The sequence below is a fragment of the Pseudonaja textilis genome, chromosome 1, assembly GCF_049901715.1.
Source record: "Pseudonaja textilis isolate UNSWEBS1 chromosome 1, rPseTex1.2, whole genome shotgun sequence".
NCBI classification, from domain to species: Eukaryota; Metazoa; Chordata; class Lepidosauria; order Squamata; family Elapidae; genus Pseudonaja; species Pseudonaja textilis.
In genome coordinates, this window is record NC_141990.1 from 79,799,372 (window position 1) to 79,817,646 (window position 18,275).

At 35.1% G+C, this 18,275-nt stretch overlaps 1 protein-coding gene across 6 annotated transcripts in view; it reads right to left on the minus strand.

The window, feature by feature from the left end:
* The window catches only part of SCAF8 (SR-related CTD associated factor 8), a 160,305-nt gene extending 143,562 nt beyond the window's left edge, over positions 1-16,743 (minus strand). For 4 of the 6 annotated variants that reach the window (XM_087939217.1, XM_087939230.1, XM_026705035.2 and 1 more), the window contains exons 1-3: positions 16,396-16,723; positions 1,666-1,749; positions 746-790 (exon numbers count right to left, since the gene is read on the minus strand). In XM_087939217.1, coding sequence (XP_087795343.1) covers positions 746-790; positions 1,666-1,749; positions 16,396-16,512 — 246 coding nt within the window. In that variant the 5' untranslated portion in view covers positions 16,513-16,723. Of the gene's footprint in view, positions 1-745; positions 791-1,665; positions 1,750-16,395 lie in introns of all 6 variants that reach the window. The other 2 variants (XM_026705034.2, XM_087939240.1) reach the window with 2 other exon arrangements.
* Between the last annotated feature and the right edge of the window lie 1,532 nt (positions 16,744-18,275).

The following is an 18,275-nucleotide window of genomic DNA, read 5'->3' on the forward strand; positions in this document are numbered from 1 at the left end:
TGGACACTCAACCAAAATTTACCTCAAAATTACCCACAGGTGGTCATTGCCACCTGTGCTCTTACAAAAAATGCTGTAAGATGGTTAGGCAATTCAATCTCATATGGACAATAAATGTCAAACCAATGCCAGGCTGAGGTTTACCGAATCTGATTCCTCTAAATGTTGCCATTCTATGGAACATGATTTATTTACTGTTCAAGTAGATAGAAGGGTAGCAAATGGCTGTACATGACACGGCAAGGTGTTCAAAGATGCATTCTCAACCTCTGGAAAGGTGTTATTTAGTGCAGAGACAATCATCCGAGGCAGATTTGTGGCCCCTGTTCTGTTACTCTGAAAATGTATGGGTAAATTCCAAAGGAAGTTGAGCTTTTATTAAACTGAATTCATATAATATCCATAAAATAGATAAAACCCTTTATGATAAGCAAGCAGTCATGGATGCTAGTTTTGTGACCCAAGGGATCCACTGGTTGCAAAGTAATCCATGTAAAGGAAACAATAGGTGAACTGAATCACATAAAGGACTCTTCATATTTCAACAAGCTATTCTGACTCCCAAACATGCTTGTCCTTACAACAGCTCCACAGAAGAAAAATAACCTATGCACCTCATCAGATTGTAAATTGTGATAATATATCCAGTAACATTAATGCCTTTAATACTTTTATCTATATGTAAACATCTAGATTCATGAGTATTTAAATTACTAAAATTATGATGTTTTGTTTGGTGACTTACCTTTTGAATGAACTTCTCAACACTCTGTACAACATGTTTGTAGAACTAAAAATAAAAATATATAATAGGTTTATTATTTATTTGATTATTTATTTATTAAGCAAATTTATATAGCCATCCAACTCACATATTGGTTATACTCTGGGAAGCTTACAACATTTATATAGCTTCCACTAAATACCATCTTTCTTGTTTTAGCAATTTTCTGGTTAATGTGTGTTACTTAATTTAGTGAATGATACCCTCAAGACCCACATTTGGAAGATTTCCTATGCTCTATTTCTTTGTCTTTTTAAAAATATCCCTTTAATAGAAAATAGAGTTTAAGAACACAGTAAAAAAGGAATGGCTTCTTCTTTTTGACTAAATGCATGACCAAATACTAACATTATTTTTAAGGGGAAAGGAGAACACAGCAGGAAGGAAAAACATTGTACAGTTCTAATGGAAATCTCCCGTTAAATAGGTATTTATTTTTGGCTTTTGTTCCCATTAATGACCCCTTTAAACTATTGATTACATCATTTATTTAATGTAAACAAAACCTTTTCATTTCATTTTCATTGTGTGTTTGTGTGAGTGTGTGTGCATGTATGTATTTGTATACGTATGTATGTGTATCAGTATGTGTGTTGTGAATTAAAAGCCCCAAAATATTAGAGCTATAGGGGCACATGCAATTGTTAACATTTAAAATATTTCCAGACAAATTTCTTTTTTGCAGAATTAAAAAAATACCACAAACAAAATGAAAACATATAATTATTTAAAGGTTCCACACATTAAATTTTAACCAACTGTGAAAAATTTTAAAATGGAAATTGAGGTAATGACCAGGATACCTGGGCATTGCTCTGCACTACCTACCTGAACCATTTAAAGCTAAGAAACGTTTGTAAGCTATATAATCATTTTCTTACCTTTATGGCTTTGATTGCTGCCTTAGTAATCTGTGTCATTTTAGCCTTTGAAATAGGAGGTTTGTAATCATTTAGCGAGTAAAGCTGAAAGAAAAGAGAAATTACTGTGAATATAAATGAAAAAAAAATTAAAATTATGTAAGAACATTAGATCCACTAGTAATATTTTCATCAGATCAAAACTGAGCTTTAATTTATTGCAATTAATTACATCCATTCATCTAGATCAGTGATTCCCAAACCTTTTCAGTACACACCCACACTCTTCTGGAGCAGGTGATTGGACTAGATCTTTCATTCACTTTCTCCTCTTTCTTTCTTTCTTTTTCTTTCCTTCCATCCCCTCTTTCTTTGTCCATCCCTTTTCTTCCTTTCTCTCTCCCTTTTTCTTTCCCTTTTCTCTTTTCTTTCTTGTCTCTTCATTCTTTCTTTCTTTCCCTCCCTCCCTCCATATCCCATTCACTTACTCCTCCCTCCCTCCTTCTTTCCCACACTTTCTTTTTTCTCTCTTTCTCTCTCTTTCCTTTGTCTCTCTCTCTATCCCTTCCTTAACCTATCTACCTATTTTCTACCCAGGGAGGTGTGGCCTAATCCAGGGGTGGCCAATCTTTTGGACCTCAGGGATCACCAAACTCATAATTGTAAATCCCGTGGACCACTAATTTGAATTTTGACTGACGGTGGCGCAGGAAACTTTGGCCGGGCTCTCAAGAGATGACAGTGACTCCGGCTGCTTCTCTCCGCTAACCAGCAAAATTGTCTCTAAGTATCAACAGTGAGGTGTCACATAAAATGGTTCATTCTGTATTGTTGAATTTCTACTACTTATTGCCTCAGGTATTAAATAGTGTCACCTTGATTAGGAGGGGGAAACATTTACTGTTTTGCATTTCTTGATTATCAGAAGCCACTCTCCAACCAGTATAATAAAATGGAACTATTCTGCCACTATATTACAATTTCTCTTTCTCTCAACAGCCTCTCTACCCAAACTACTATATTTATCAGCCTGCAATGGGCCGGTAACATAAAATACAAGAAGACTTGCCAAAAGGCTCCGATTTTGTGATAGGGACCCACACCACAAATAAGTGAAACTCTTGATTCTTCCACGGGAGTCCACGGGAGAAAAAAAACAACAAGGCAACACAAGGAACCAGGGATCTCCCCTTCAGACAAAGGAGTGGCCGACTGGATGCGGTTTTTCACCCGGTGCCCCGAAAGGACTCCAGAAGTTAGGCTTCGGTGCTCCCGATAGACACATAACAGGAGGCAGGGGGGCGTGTCCTCGGCCAGGACTGCAAACAGGACACCTAGGAGCTGGCAGGGTTTATGAGAGGGGAGAAAGCAGCAGCGGTGGCAGAGGGAAGGTTTTCTTCCTCCTTTGTGGAAGCCCCTTCAGGCGCCGCCTCTTCCCTTCCAGCGCTGCCTCCAGTGCCGACTGGAAGTTCAGCGCTTCTGAATGGAGTGCTTCTCTGGCTGCTGCGCTTTGGTGATGGGTGCAGGCAAAGGTAGCGTCCTCGGGGCTGCGCTGCTGGAGCAATGCTGGAGCTTCGGGGATGAGCCACCTTCCCCCACCCCGGGTTAGCAAGGTGCAACAATGTTGTGCTTCCCTTTGCACAGGAGTTCAGCCAAGCTATTTGCAAAATCGTCTCTCTTAAGGAGCACTTGACAGTTTGCAGATATCTTGGCTGCCTGTTAGTGGAGAGTCACTCTCATCTCTTGAGAGCCTGGCTAAAGTTTCCTGCGCCGCTCATGCTTCAGTGCTTTGATTCCCAGGGGCAGGAGTTTGGCCAAGCTACCTGCAAAATCCCACCCCTGAATTGTGCCCTGCGAGGGGCCCACCTCCAGCGCCCCCTACCTCTTAGCACCCCCCTAAGGCATCCCACTGGCCCCCAGGGAGCAGTACCATCCACTTTGGGAACCACTGATCTAGATGCATTACAAAGTGTTAACAATTATTGCAGCCCCTTTTCTTCTTTTTCTTTTATCCCCATCTGTGTTAGTTATCTTTGCCATTTTTGCTTTTGTTTTATGTTGCTTTTCTCCCTACCATTATGAAAACTGCCCAAAGTTAGGCAACATAATAAACAAATAAATACTAAATATATTTGCATAACACCAATAAAAGTGTTGTGGTAAAGCCTGGTGTGAGCAAGGCACAGATTCAGATGAAGTATTATAACTATTTGAATCTTCAGTTCATCATTGATTTACTTACAGCACAATCTAGCATGACATTCATGTATCAGGAAAAAGTTAGCCATGTATTTTAAAGAAAAGAAAAATCAGAAGTGATGGATGGTCAGCCACCATAAAGATGATTATGATACTGTCCTAACTGGAAACTTATCAATTATTATCATGATCAGCAGCTGATCATAACTGGATAAGCTACCTGAAGCTTAACAGATGAAGATGATTTACTGATATATAGCAGGAAAGTAGTCTCACTTTTTCACTGAAATCAATATTTGCCTGCTTCTCGAGATTTTCACCCTTCTGCCCTTTCTACCTGAGTTCCACAGTACTTGGATTTGAGTATCCCCTTATGAAAATGTTCTATCTGATCAAGTGTTTTACTTGCTATTATGTATTCTTGAATAGAATGATGCTACCTCACCTGGGGGGGGGGGGAGATAGGAAAATTCAGAGCATAATTAGGAACTCACAAATCCACATATTTAAGATGTTAAATAGCTAAATCAAATTTTCCCATGTTCAATGAAGTTTAAATAAAGGAAGACCATATGTACTATTCTTCAATACAGAAAATATTCTAGACACAACTCCAGAGCATACCAACACAGGTTCATATATTGTTACACAACATTCAATATTATCCACGTTTCCTAGTCCATAAATAAGCAATTGCACAATTTTTCAGAGCTTTTGCATGAGAACCTGCATACATATGGAAAATAAAATCTCAGCTATTTACAAGCCTCAAGCATATTTGCTAATTAAAATGATTGACAACCTTTATCTCACTCCCTATTCCCCTTAAATACAATAGTACTATGGGGCACTAAATTAGCATATACAGATGTTAATTGTATCTAAATCTAAGTGCTATTTCCCTCTCTACCCAATACTTTTCATGTATTAAAAATATTGAAAAACCATTTCTGATTTATGCAAATCCCGAAGCAAATGGATTACAACAATAGAAATTTATAAAATAATAAAATCAATGGCTGCAAATACTAATATTAATCTTGAAAAATGTTTATACAGCAGTTGAATCACAGCTAGAAGTTCAATCAACCTGCCCAAAAGAGGAATATTAAAATTAATAATTAGTAGTAATTCTAAACTTGTGGATCTAGTGTGTGTTTTCCTTTTGTGTAAAAGTCATCTCCCCTTACTCCTGACGGCTTCAAATGAAGTATAATGGGCAAGGGTCAAATCTGAAACAAAATTATGTAGAAATATTTTGTGCATTTGTTCCAGAAAGCACTTGTGAGTTACAGATTTTTTTTCTGTTTTCCAGAGTAGACGGCAACAAAAGCTGCATTGGACAAATACTGAACATGTACTAAGGGAGCAAAATACTGTAACATTTCTTTGCTATACTCGCCCCTGTGGGAGGGAATAACTGTGAACCCTTGCTATTTGTCTGTAGGGAAATTAAGTACCTTGACAAAGAGGTTACCACAAACTACCCTAACTACAGATAGTTCCCTGAGAACTGAATTTGAGGCTATTCCTACCTGATTCTGCCGCACATACAGAAGTTTTGAAATTTAACAATCTAACTCTAAGTCAGTTATAGTCCACTTTCAACATCATCCTTTTTTTTCATAAAACATAGCATAGGGAACCACTGTTACAACTTATTCTATCAAGGAAAGAAACACAAGACAAGTATCAAAGCCTCACACAGCTTTTGTTATTGAACATTTTGGGCAGTTTACAATGAAGTTCTCAATAAACTTCATCCACTCTCATCCTTCCACTCTGAGATAAGAGTGAGGCCAAAGGAATCTGACCTTGCTACATGTTGCCTCGTTCAAAGGTCCAAAGTAATGCTAAATAGCCTAATGAGTTTTGATTCTTCTGGTTTACCCACAATATAGTGTCATCACCCCTTCTTAGTGAAAATTTAAAAAAACTAATAACATTTTAGTACTGCAAACTGTATTATACATCTATAAAATGTACCTATATTTTAAATTATTTATTTGGAAGACTTAGTATACAGTTCTTTTAGGGTTTCCAGAAGTCAGAAAAAAAGATTTCAGCAAATTTATCTCTGAAAAACAATGGCAGATGCATATTCTCAGGTAAACTAAGTAACAAGGCCAAACCAAGGAGAAACCCATTGTGGAAAAGTAGGCAAATACTGGCCTGGAGACAAAATCTGCTCCAAAACTCTGCTTAAACAGAAATTATTTAATACTCAGATAAACAGTTAAGTTTTCAAATACTACAAATTTCATCTTAGCTTCACATAGCTGTTGCCTTTGGTTTATAAAGATTCAGAATAACAGTGTTGAGAGTTTTGCCATGCTGCATAGGAAAAGAAATATGTACAGCAATAGAATAGTTTCATTCTACTGGATTGTATATATTTTATTGTAAATGGTTAATTACAATCAATTTGAAACAAAATTAAAAGTCTCAAAATCATTATATTTAGTGATCATTTATTCTTAATTTTGCTTCCATAACATTTATCTATATGCTGTCTACTCACTCTTTTTAATTTCCTAGTTGTTCTACCTTCATTTTTGTTCTAAAATGAATGGCTGAACAATGAAATTGTGTTGGTTTCAGTACAATTTGAAACCAGCATGATTATAGGAGATGAAGATGCTTATCATTTTTTACTTTTATAACAAAATTTGCTGTATTTGCTTCAGAACTATTTTTGGATTAAAAAAATTAAAAATATAAAAGGATTGGTCTTCTTTTACTTCTGTAGCCAATCTTCCCAATTCCCAATATACAATATACCAATTCATTAAAAAAATCCCCACTATTAATACTGAAATCTACAGAAACATAGTAAAATATTCAAACAAAGGTGTTGCTTTTCAAAAAATCTGACTTATTTTTGTACTAAATTTGACCAATCCATTTTTAAAGTTATGGTTTGTAGATTTGGCATCATTATTACACAATATCTTATCATCCTTTCAAACTGGAAAAAGATGAGTCTTTTTCCTACTGATAGATGAAAAAATATTCTTATTAACATATCTAAAAGAATATTAAAACATTTTAAACATATTTTTAAAAATCAAGCTGCAAAATTAATTCCCCTAAACAAAATATATGAATTCAAAGTTATAGTTTCCAAGCAGAAATTGTCTTTAAATTTTATTTTGAAGGCTAATTTTATTTTAAGAATATAATTTTATTTTAATAATATGTATTGAGACAAAGGTGGATAGTTTAGATAAAGGAAGAGATATTAAACTACAGATTATATTTAAAGGGAATTATCTTCATTTAGATTAAAAATCCATTTAATCCAGCATTGTGTTCCAAAAGTGATTGAAACATTAATAGTTCACCTTATAGTTCTTTCCACATTACATTTCATCTGATATAGATCTGTTCTATAAAAATATAAGCCTGCCTGCATTACCCTTTTTGAATTACAGAAATATTTTATTTTGTAAATATTTAAAATATATCTGATATGGTGGGAGAAAGCCAGTTACTTGATTCCTCTAAGGGATATTGCCTTGATCTATCTATTTATGTAATTATGTAAATTGCCAATTAATAGCAATTAATACCTGAACAAATATCAAATCATAATGTGCTGTTATTCTTTGTATGTTCCGTCTCTTTTCTAAATACTTTACAAGTAGCAGACTTCCAATAGACTGGTATCCAGATTCTATCACAACAATACACATAAAAATTGGAGAATATTTAAAACAGCAACTAATGAAAAAAAACAAAAACCAAAGGCTACCATTGTTTATAAAAATTAGTTCTTCTATTTCACTTTACTGAAAAATGTAAATAAGTTGTATCTGCACATACAACCTGTATTACAGATTTACTGCTCTACCTGTGCAAGCAAATAAGCAACTAAGCAGACTTAACATGATATCAAATTTGGGGTTATCTTTTATGTGTCCGAAGAGGCTACTAGGATTTATACATCAAGCAGAAACACTAACTTAAAGCTGATTTGCAAATGTTAACTTGTTTGGATATAAAAGTTCTTGAATTGGATTTCACACTGTGTTCTTTATGTACACCAGGGGTCTTCAAACTTCACAGCTTTAAGACTTTTGGACTTCCAAGACTTTTGGAATTCCTCCTCGTCATGTTAGCTCAGGAATTCTGGGAGTTGAAGTCCACAAGTCTTAAACTTGCCAAGTTTGAAGACCCTTGATGTACACAAATATAACAATCTGTGCACATCAGGATGCTGTTTGTTCAAATTGCCATTAAAGAAATCAGGACCCTTTACTTATTGTTATCAAGAAACAGGAACAAAAAGAATCAATCAATCAGATGCAATAAAACTATTACGCATTTATACCACTATGATATTAATTTGTAATAAAATAGATGGCAACACTTTCTAAAGTAGGTGGATGCATTAGTAAATAAAAGCACAAAATAATAAACATATGTAGGAATGGTCAAAACATAATAATCTGAAACAATTACATTGTTTCACAATTAAACTATTAGAGAACAAAACAAATTAAACAAAAAACCCTATCTCTATGTTAGTGAAGTTCAACAAAATATTCTGACTATTCTATTACTGTAGTAAACTGAAGATGAGCAGTGGGAAATTTACTTCCACCTGTCAACAGGAGGACAGAAGTAGTCAATTAACCAAATTTAATTTAGTTTCTGCAGTTAACATAGATATCTGCTAGCTTAGCAATTCTATCTGATATAAAATCTTTGAGTTTGTTGGCATTTTCTGCACTTCAATATCTTTTCTGTTAATTTTATCCAAATTGTTTGTATTTTCTCTTGAGATTTCTTTTTCACAAGGCAACTGTGCTAAATAAAATAACCGTTCTTAACAGGCTTACTAGCATCCCAACCAGTCATTAAATCTGCATTTTTCCAAACTGTTGTCAAAAAAATTATTCAGATTCTTTTTACAGTCCTCTATAACCTTTATATTCAGGTTTCAACTCAGAATTAAAAGTTTTTCTTTTGATATTAAAAGCCAAGGAGATGACTGGCATATAAATTAAGAAAAGAAAGCAAAGATAAACTCATAGAGAACATTCAAGAGGGTGATACTGTGTTAATGAATCTATTTAGAGGTACTTTATAACTTTCCCCCCAACTTATATATAAAAGAAACAGGAAATGGATTGATATTTTTGGGCCTGGAGAAAATTTTTGACAATTTAAATTGGGTCTGTTTTCAACACTGTTTAAAGTGTTGGAAAACATGGACTTTGAGGAGGAAGTTATTAATGGGATTAAGTTGATGTATACATCCAAGCAAGATCACGGTATTGAGATTTGACTAAGCCATGTCAGATTGAAAAGGCTATAAGGCAAGGATGTCCTTTATCTCCTATATTTTTCATTTTGGTTCTAGAAGTTCTGATTACAGAGATTAGATACAACAAGAAAATATTAGTTTTGAAAATAAAAAAGAGATGTAGAAATTGAGAATTTCTGCTGATTAGTTTTGATTCTACAAGAAGCAAGTAGTGGGATGGAATATTTAATGAAGAAACAGAATGACTTTGGTACTCCGGCCAGCTTCAACATAAAGAAACAAAAAACCAAAAATGTTGGTTAATAATATGACAGTACAGGATAACTAAATTTTGAAACATCAGGTTTTAAAGTAGAGAAAAAGATTAAGTGTCTTATGGTTACATTGACTAATACAAACATTTAAGTTACTTCAAAATAATTACAATTGTTTTTAAATATTATTAAATATTTATTATATTTATTTATTATAATATTAAATAAATATTAAAAAGAATTTATAAAGGTGGGAAAAAAATTACAATTACCTTTGTTGGGTAGAATTTATTTAAGATTAATGTTTTACCTACAGGGTAGGGAAACTTGGCTCTTTTATCACTTATGGACTTCAACTCCCAGAATTCCTGAGTGAGCCATAAAAGGTTCCCCATCCCTGGCCTACTGGTTTTTCAGTTGTGGGGGAAGTAAATTTTTGACTTGAATAGGACTGTTTAATATACAAGAGCCAACTTTCCCTACCCATGATCAAAGATGTCTTTTTACAAATGTTAGCAATATTGATAAAATATTATTTAAGCAATGGGAAAATTGTGTTAAGTTCATATGACAAAGGGAAAAAACCCAAAAAATAAATATCAATTGTTCAGAGTATGAAAGAGGAAGGCTACCAAATTTTACATTATGCTTTGAAGGTGATACACCTATTTGTGATAGTACAAGGGTGAATGCAGATTTTAAAAGATTGCATGTCAATCTAAGTTTGTAACAAATATAAAACAAAATTCGCACCTATGATACCTTGTTGGCTATCCCCCACCCCCAAATCTTTCTTTACAGGAGCAATGAAAACAAGACTAATCTGGTGGACCTGTGGTAAATATATTTTACTCAAGATAAAGCTAATTTTGAGGAAAAAAGAATTGAAGACAGAAAGGTGTGTTTGCCATTGGTCCACATATATATCACCAAAAAAAGATTTAATTTAAATAAAAAAAGCATGCTTTTGAATTTGCAAAAAGTGAATTTGAAAATGCATTTTGTGCGTAACAAGATGAACATGTTATTTCTAACATTTATAAAAACGTTGAAAATGAATTTAGAGAATGTGTATGTTAAAGATTGTATGATTTGATTATAATATAAAGACCGATCAATGAAAAATATGTGGATGAATGAAGATTACACTGAATTATAATTTGAAAGAAAATTTTTTGTAAGATGATGTATTGTTGGTATTTAACACCTGAAAAATCGTCGAAGATGTATAAAGGAGTTTCAAATTTATGCTAGAAATGCAACTGTAAAGATGGTACTTTTTATCATTTCTGAAGCAAAGATATATTGAGACCAGATTTTTTTCTTAATTCAGAAGATTTTTAAAAAATATATAAAACTGGAACCTTTTCCTTTTAGATTTGATGGATAAGGATCTTGAAAGAAAATTCAGAACTTTGTTATTATATATGTTGACAGTAGTGACACTCTTATATGCACAAAAGTAGCAAGACACATTAATTCCCACAATGGAAAGAATGATGGTAGGATGATAGAGTTGGCAGAGATAGCAAAACTGACTATTTTAATTACAGAGAAGAATTTACCTAGTTTTGTTTTGGAAATTATATTTGAAAACTGAAAAACTGAAAAAAAAAAATATGAAATTTTGTTTGGAGGTTGTGAAGACTAGAATGACTTTGTTATAGAAATGGCTTGAAACTTTTAGAAATGTAAAGATTAGGATTGTATATTTTTCCTTTATTTCTGCACTTCTCTTTGCTTTTTTAATTTTTATGTCTACTTGTATTTTATTTTACATTAAAATTGAAAAAACTTTTTAAAAAACAGGTAACCAAAGCATCCCGATCAATCAAAAAGGTAAAGGACTCCCTCCGGATTTTATTCTGCTAGTGATCGCCAACTATAGGGGGCAGTGCTCATCTCAATTTCAAGACCATAGAGCCAGCACTGTCTGAAGACATTTCCACATCATGTGACCAGCAGGACATCACAGAGCACTGTTATCTTCCCACTGAAGTGTTACCCATTTATCTACTCGCATTTACAAGCATTTGAACTGACAGGAGCTGGGGCAAGGACGGGAGCTCACCCATCGCGTGGCAGTCGGTTGTCGAATCTGGGCTGCCAGATTTCTAGCTGACAAGTCCAGCATCTTAAAGCCACAGCACTGCCAACTACCTTTAAACTATTTTACTATTTGTAAAATAAGAAAAATATAATGGCCAGAGATATAATACAGTTGCTGCTATATGTTCCATCTAATGTTTATAATTTTTAACTAGCATTCTTTGACAAACCATTTCTACCATCACTTCAGTACAAAATAAAGATTCTTTTTAACAAAAACATTACAATTTAAGAGTAGGAGTTTACAAAATATTGCAAATTCTAAATGTGTGTAGCTCTGAAGACTATTTGAACTCAAAACAATTGTTTTGAACAAAACTGGATCATCTTACAAATATGGATGTGTTCTCATTCTGAAATATCCCCACTCTGACCACAAAACAAATCTATTTCAAGATTTAGAATATTTCAGAAATGGTTAGAATGACCCATTATAAGCTTGAAACAACTACACAGCCCTAATAAGCAGATTTGGGGGTTCACAATACATAAATATTAACATCTATTAATTTCTCAACTAGAGAAACCAACATCTGGTTGGTAATCAATAATATACATGTTTTTTATTGTTTATACACAATATTTTGTTTCTGTATCCCTGCAAAAGAAGGAACAGTGAATTTTTGTTAAAAAAAGTAAAAATGCCTTAGTTATTCCCAAATTATTTTACAGGTATATAGTACAGGAAGCAAGCATAAATACTCCTTAATAGAAATCTTTGTGAACTAATATTTAGAATAAATTTGAAAATTTAGGCCAAAGCTATTTGATTTTTTTAATTTTCTTGTATTTCCTTGTATTGTATTTCCTTGTATTGTATAAATAAATTTAAACTTAATAAGTATTATAAATACAGTAAGTTATAATGAATAAATAAAAATAACTTATACTGAAAATATAAATATTGATATTGAAAACTTACAAATTATGTTACATATTACATAATTCAGTGCCAGTGCCGTATCTCTATGTGCAATTAGTAGACTTGAAGTATTTTAGCAGAAGGTAAAACAAAGATGCTTTCTATAGTTTACTTAAATCTTAAGGATGGCTTTTGTTGTTTACATATTCTAACAAAGTGGTTGTTTTTTGTTATCTGCATCTATGTGACTTCTCTATATGACTATATGTCTCTCAATATCTCTATTGGTTCACTTTATCAATGAGAATGTAAAATGAACAGGGAGGAACAGAAAACAGTCAATGGTGCTGCTGAGCATGCTGCTGAAACAGAGTAAATAGAACTGTTCGTGAGTCAAGAAATATTAGCAGAAAAACAGTCCAAATTCTCTTTACAAATCATGTTGGGCTTCCCCTTACTAAAATTCCTAATGAATGACAATCTTAATGTGTACTATCATATTTGAAGATAGCATTGCACAGGAAATTTCTAAGTAGACTGATAATTTTTTTATTCTTTTGAAATTAATTCAACAAATAAATAAACAGTTATACAATTAACAAGAGTAAACATAAGTTCAAATGGTCTCAAGCTTTATTAAAAGAAACACTTATTTTTTAAATCAACAACAAACAGGTTGTGTTTATTTTGAGAATTATTAGGAAGATATACTTTGGAATGCACAAGAGTCCATGCACAAGGACTTCTTTAAAGAAGCATCATCTTTCTTATAAGCTTGAGAAAGTCACAGCTCCTTTAATAGGTCTATGAAAATTCACTGTACTGGTATTTCTGTACTTCCCAAAGCAATTGTTCCAAATCATTTTCAAAACATGAACATTGGAAGGCAATATGATGCCCTCTGTACATTTTGGACTGTAACTCTGACAAGGCATGGTTAGCAGTGTCAATAGACAACTATTTTGAAGGTGGTATTACAAAACTAACCACACAAATCTTTGCTAACATTTTGAGAATATTCTATTATAGAAGAAAAGGGTCTACTTCCAAGATATTGCAGATAGGCTATGCTGCTATTCCAATCCACTATCCCCCACACGGTGTGTTATGGGTTTTGCTTTGGGTTTTTTTATTTAAACAACATTAAGTTTTTATTCTTAATTTTCTAGATACAGAATTAATTAGCCTAAGTGAATTCAGAAACAGCACATGATTCTAAAATATTATTGAAGCCCAAAATGTCTAGGAAATATTTGAATGGAAGAACATTAAGGAATCTTATGCCTTAAACAAAAAAGCAAAGCTATATAAATGAAATAACACACACATACACACAACAGAAAAATAAATAATATTTGTTTCAAATGTAAATATAAATTATAGCAGCTACAGATGTGAAGACCTGTAAAAAAATACAGGAAAAAGATGAAAAACTGAAATGCAAATTTTGGAGGAAATTTTTTATTATTCAATCTTTTGTTTTAGAATGACTAAATGCTTACAAATTGTTCAATATGCACAGGATGAACATTTGTACATACAAAGCAATTTGTAGTGTTTGTAAATAATTTCACCTAAATACATATTATCAATGTTTTCCATGGCATATAAAATATAATTTGAAGCACTTATGTACTTTTTTCTTTAATCCTGGCACTATATAAAGTGATTCCTATCTAGAATATTTATCTTTATTGTGAATTTGGGGTTTTATTAAGGTACCTTCTATTCTTGCCAAGCTTAAAAACTGAATTAAATGATGTGCAGAAAAAAAAAGTGTTTTTTAAAATAAAAATCTATGTTTTTCCATTGGATTTAGCCACTAATTATGCCATTAAAACAAAGTGATCACATAAATTGCATTATATTAAAAAATCCAGACAACAGATTGGATATCACCCCTATAGTACAGTTTGAAGGGCTGACATTGAGAAATTCTGAACAGCTTAAGGCAAACAATTCAAACTTGGATTGCTTTTCTGAATTAATATTCCTTGACTCATAATCAGTTCATTAAACATTTTTTTGGTTTCTTGTAAGTTCTTTTACCAATCCAACAATTACATAAAAATCATAATTATTTATGAATCTAGGGTTATTCAATCCTATAAATGTATATTTGAATGTAAAATCACAGGTTGAATCTCATTAAATGCAATTTTAGGCATGTTTAGCCAAAAGTAAAATCTATTAAACCTAATAGTGCTTATTCCACATAGGCCCAACCTAAATGCAGGAAAAAATAGAATTATAATGCAATCCTATAACCGCCTATTCAAAAGTAAATGTGAATTGAGTAAAATTTAATTAAGTTTCTTTAGATTACAACTCTAAAATATTCTACATATGTAAATTGTGGTAAGCTTATTTACATTATTTTAGGACAATTAATATTAACAACAAATGATAGCTATAGAAGCTCTCTGTACACTTGAAAGCACCTAAAAATATACAGAAAGTGTTTTGTTTTCAAAGCAAATGGCTTTACATAAAAATTAAATGTTTATAATACTTTATTTCTAACTAATGTGTTTTATGTTTGTGATCTAATCCAATTAATATTCTCTGAAGCAATTTTCATGGCGGCTTTCAATGTGACTTACTCTGAAGTAGATGTTAATTATCACCACTGTAGCCTTTTTATGTGCTTGCTCAAAAGTAGGTCCACCAGTTTCAATACAGCATAACCAGTAATTCAATATTATGTCTGTATTTGTATGACACACCCACAGATACGTGAACCATGGTTTACTAAAGTTTTCTCAATTCAACATAAGCTGAACTATGAATTAATGACAGGATCTGGGTTCATATAACAAACCAACTAATCACAGAAGCTGGCCAAGACCAAGCTAAAAGTCTTGTGATTCCACATATCATCTAAACAGACTACATATAATTTCATGATTGTAGAACTCTCCTTGCAAACTGATCTTAAAAAAAAATGGTAGTACTACTAATGTAAGAGTTTGAATGTTGTCCGAGTTCCTCCTAAAACAAATGTGGGTTATTTTCTCCTTTTACCACTCTCCCCAAAAGTTAATTTTTTTTTTCAAAGTATCAAATCCATTTTCTTAATAAAGTAGTATAATATTTGCACAATGGAAGCCAAGTAAACAGTATGTTATGTTCAGGAAATAGAATGGTCCTCCAACTCCTTAGCAACCCGTGTTTTCTACTGATCTCCACATCCTCCTCCCCCCAATTAACCAAAATAAATGAAATAGCCTTTCTGGTTATTAATTCAGCAGTTTCTATTGGTAGAAACTAAGTCGCCCCCCCCCCCCCTTTAGCAGGTTATTCCGCGTATATAGCACAACTCCTAAAGATACCCTTTGCTGAGGAGTTGTTGTGCATGTGCTGGTTTCCCAGGCTAACGGAAGGAGGTGCAGCCTTTTTATTATTATTAGGCCTCTTCCATCATCCGAAGTGTTGCCGTCTCCGTCTTCCAAACCTAACCTAATGTAAGCAAAAGCTATATATATATACACACATACACACACACTAGGATCTTAAAAGGGTGGCTGCAAGCAGACCCAAACCTCCATCTGCAGTTATTCATAATATACGTTCTAATGTATTAACGTAAGCTAGTTATCTGCGGGGAGGGGGTGTTGGGAAAAATGTGTGCCCACCCCCGGTAGGGGGGAGGTCTATTTCAAGGGGGCAGAAAATGGGGTTGAGAAGAAATGGGGGGAGGGGCAGGAGCTGGGCCAAGCGGGTGGTTAAAAACCCCAGAAAAACAAACAGCTTGTTTGGTTTCCCCGCTCCTCATTTCCAGCCCTAATAGGGACTTTCCAGTGGAAGTAGGAAGACGACCCCTCCAACGCACACGCTCCACTGTTCTTCTTCCTCCCTCGAATAGCCCCGGTCCTCCCCCTCCCGCCCTAACGGCATCTAGGCCTCTCTCCCACCGTAGTATTGCAGAAGAATGGCAGCCGCAGCAAACCCTTCCTCCCCCCCCCCCACCTTCTACCCGATCACGGGCGACGAGAGCCTCTTTTTTTCCCCCTCCCTCCCCGCATCCCTTCCTCAAAGAGTCCCACAAGACAGACCTCGCTGTTAAAAGCTTTCACGGCCTCCATGTTGTGTGGCGGAGGGGAGAAGGCTTTAGAATCGCGCCGAAAGGGAGGTTGTTCTCCGCTGGGGTGACGGCGGTCGGCTTCTTTCATGGGCCACCGGGCCTCGTCGCCATGTCTGGGTTGCGGGCGGGCTAAGGGGGGGGAGGGGGCGGCGGACGGGTCGGGGAAAGGGGGGGGCTCCTCCCTACTCCACTGGGCCGCCCCAGGGTAGGCTCGGCGGGCGCTGCAGGGACAAACACGCAATAGCTGCGGCGCGGGCACCAATATGGCGGGCGGGAGGGCTCTAGGCTAGCAGCGGCGTACTTCCCTCCGAGAGCAGCCGAGATGCGCGGGCTAGAGCGGCTCCTAAGCGGGGGAACGCGAGCCGTGGAGAGGCGCGGCGGCCACCAGCGAGGTAGAGGGCAGAGTGTCTTTTTAGGGTGGTTTCTCCTGGTACCCTAGAGAGGGCCCGGTCAGAGAACAGAACTCCCCTCGCAGGAGAAGGGGCGGTACTGCAAGCGGGGTGAGGGACAGCAGCACCGAGAGGTCGCCTCCCCCTCCGATCGGGAGAGACGGCCAAAATCGGGAAAGTGAACGGAGTCCTGTGCTTTATTTTAGCGGTTGAGCCTATTCGAAAATAAACAGTTTGTGGATACGCCGTGGAATCGGATTGAAAAGTTGTATGCCTAGGGAAAAACGCCTTTCTTGCTGAAATATTTTAAACGGGGCTTCGGAAAGTGATGCTTGCCCTTACTTGAGTTCAGTAGGGTTTATTTTTCAGGAGGTACTGGATTAGCATGGATAATATCATCCACTCCTTTGACAAAATGTTTTACTTGTTTTTGCTTAATCCGTCAAAAACCCAAAGACTGTAAATTTGTTCTCATCCTCTGCCACATTTCCTTTTGCGAACTTGAGATTCCGTATCTAGTGTAGCCTTAATTTGGGAAAGGGTTTTTAATACAATCCTAAAATTAAATATACTAAACAAAACACAACAATTAGTTAATTTACTTTTTTTTAAATAAAAAAATCTGAAGCTGACCCAGCAGCCCTGGACCCTTCTGGGTATTCAGGTGCTCACCAGGATGGATTCTACTCAGCTTGACACCTGCTAAACTCTAGCTAAGTCAGTTCTACATGCGTACCCAGTAAATTGTTCATCAGAAACTTTAAGCCATTATAGTTGATAATGGTATTTAAGCCAAAAGCATAGGATGCGACTAAAGCGTAGAAATGAGGAACTTGTGGCCTTCCTACTGTAGTTAACATTTAATTTTAAATCTTCTCAACTGCCCATAGACATTAAGACTAAAAAATTCAGCAAATCAACATCTCAGTAATCATCTGCTTGTCCCACTCGAAAATGAATCAGATGCACTTCAAGCTATTTTACTGCTATTAAGAACAAGTCATTTGATACTACTAGTAACATAAGATCCAGTTATCAGCCCAACAGAGTAAAGAGTCCTATGTTACATCTGCCTGGACCAGCAAATTATCTTTGGGCAGTCAAGATAGTATACAGGTAGTCCTTGACTTACAACAGTTCCCTTCGTGACTGTTTGAAGTTAAAATGGCACTGAAAAAAGTGACATGATGATTTTTCAGACTTACCTTCATTGCAGCATTTTAGGTCACATGATTTACATTCAGATGCTTGACACTTGACTCACATTTATGACAGCTGCAGTGTTCTGGGGTCATGTGATCCCCTTTTGTGACCTTCTGACAAGCAAAGTCAATGGAGAAAAACAGATTCCCATAACAACAGGTTACTATTTTAGTATCTGCAGTGATTCACTTAACAAATGTGGCATGGGCAAAGCTCGCTTAACAAATGTCTCACTTAGCAACATGAATTGTGAGCTCCA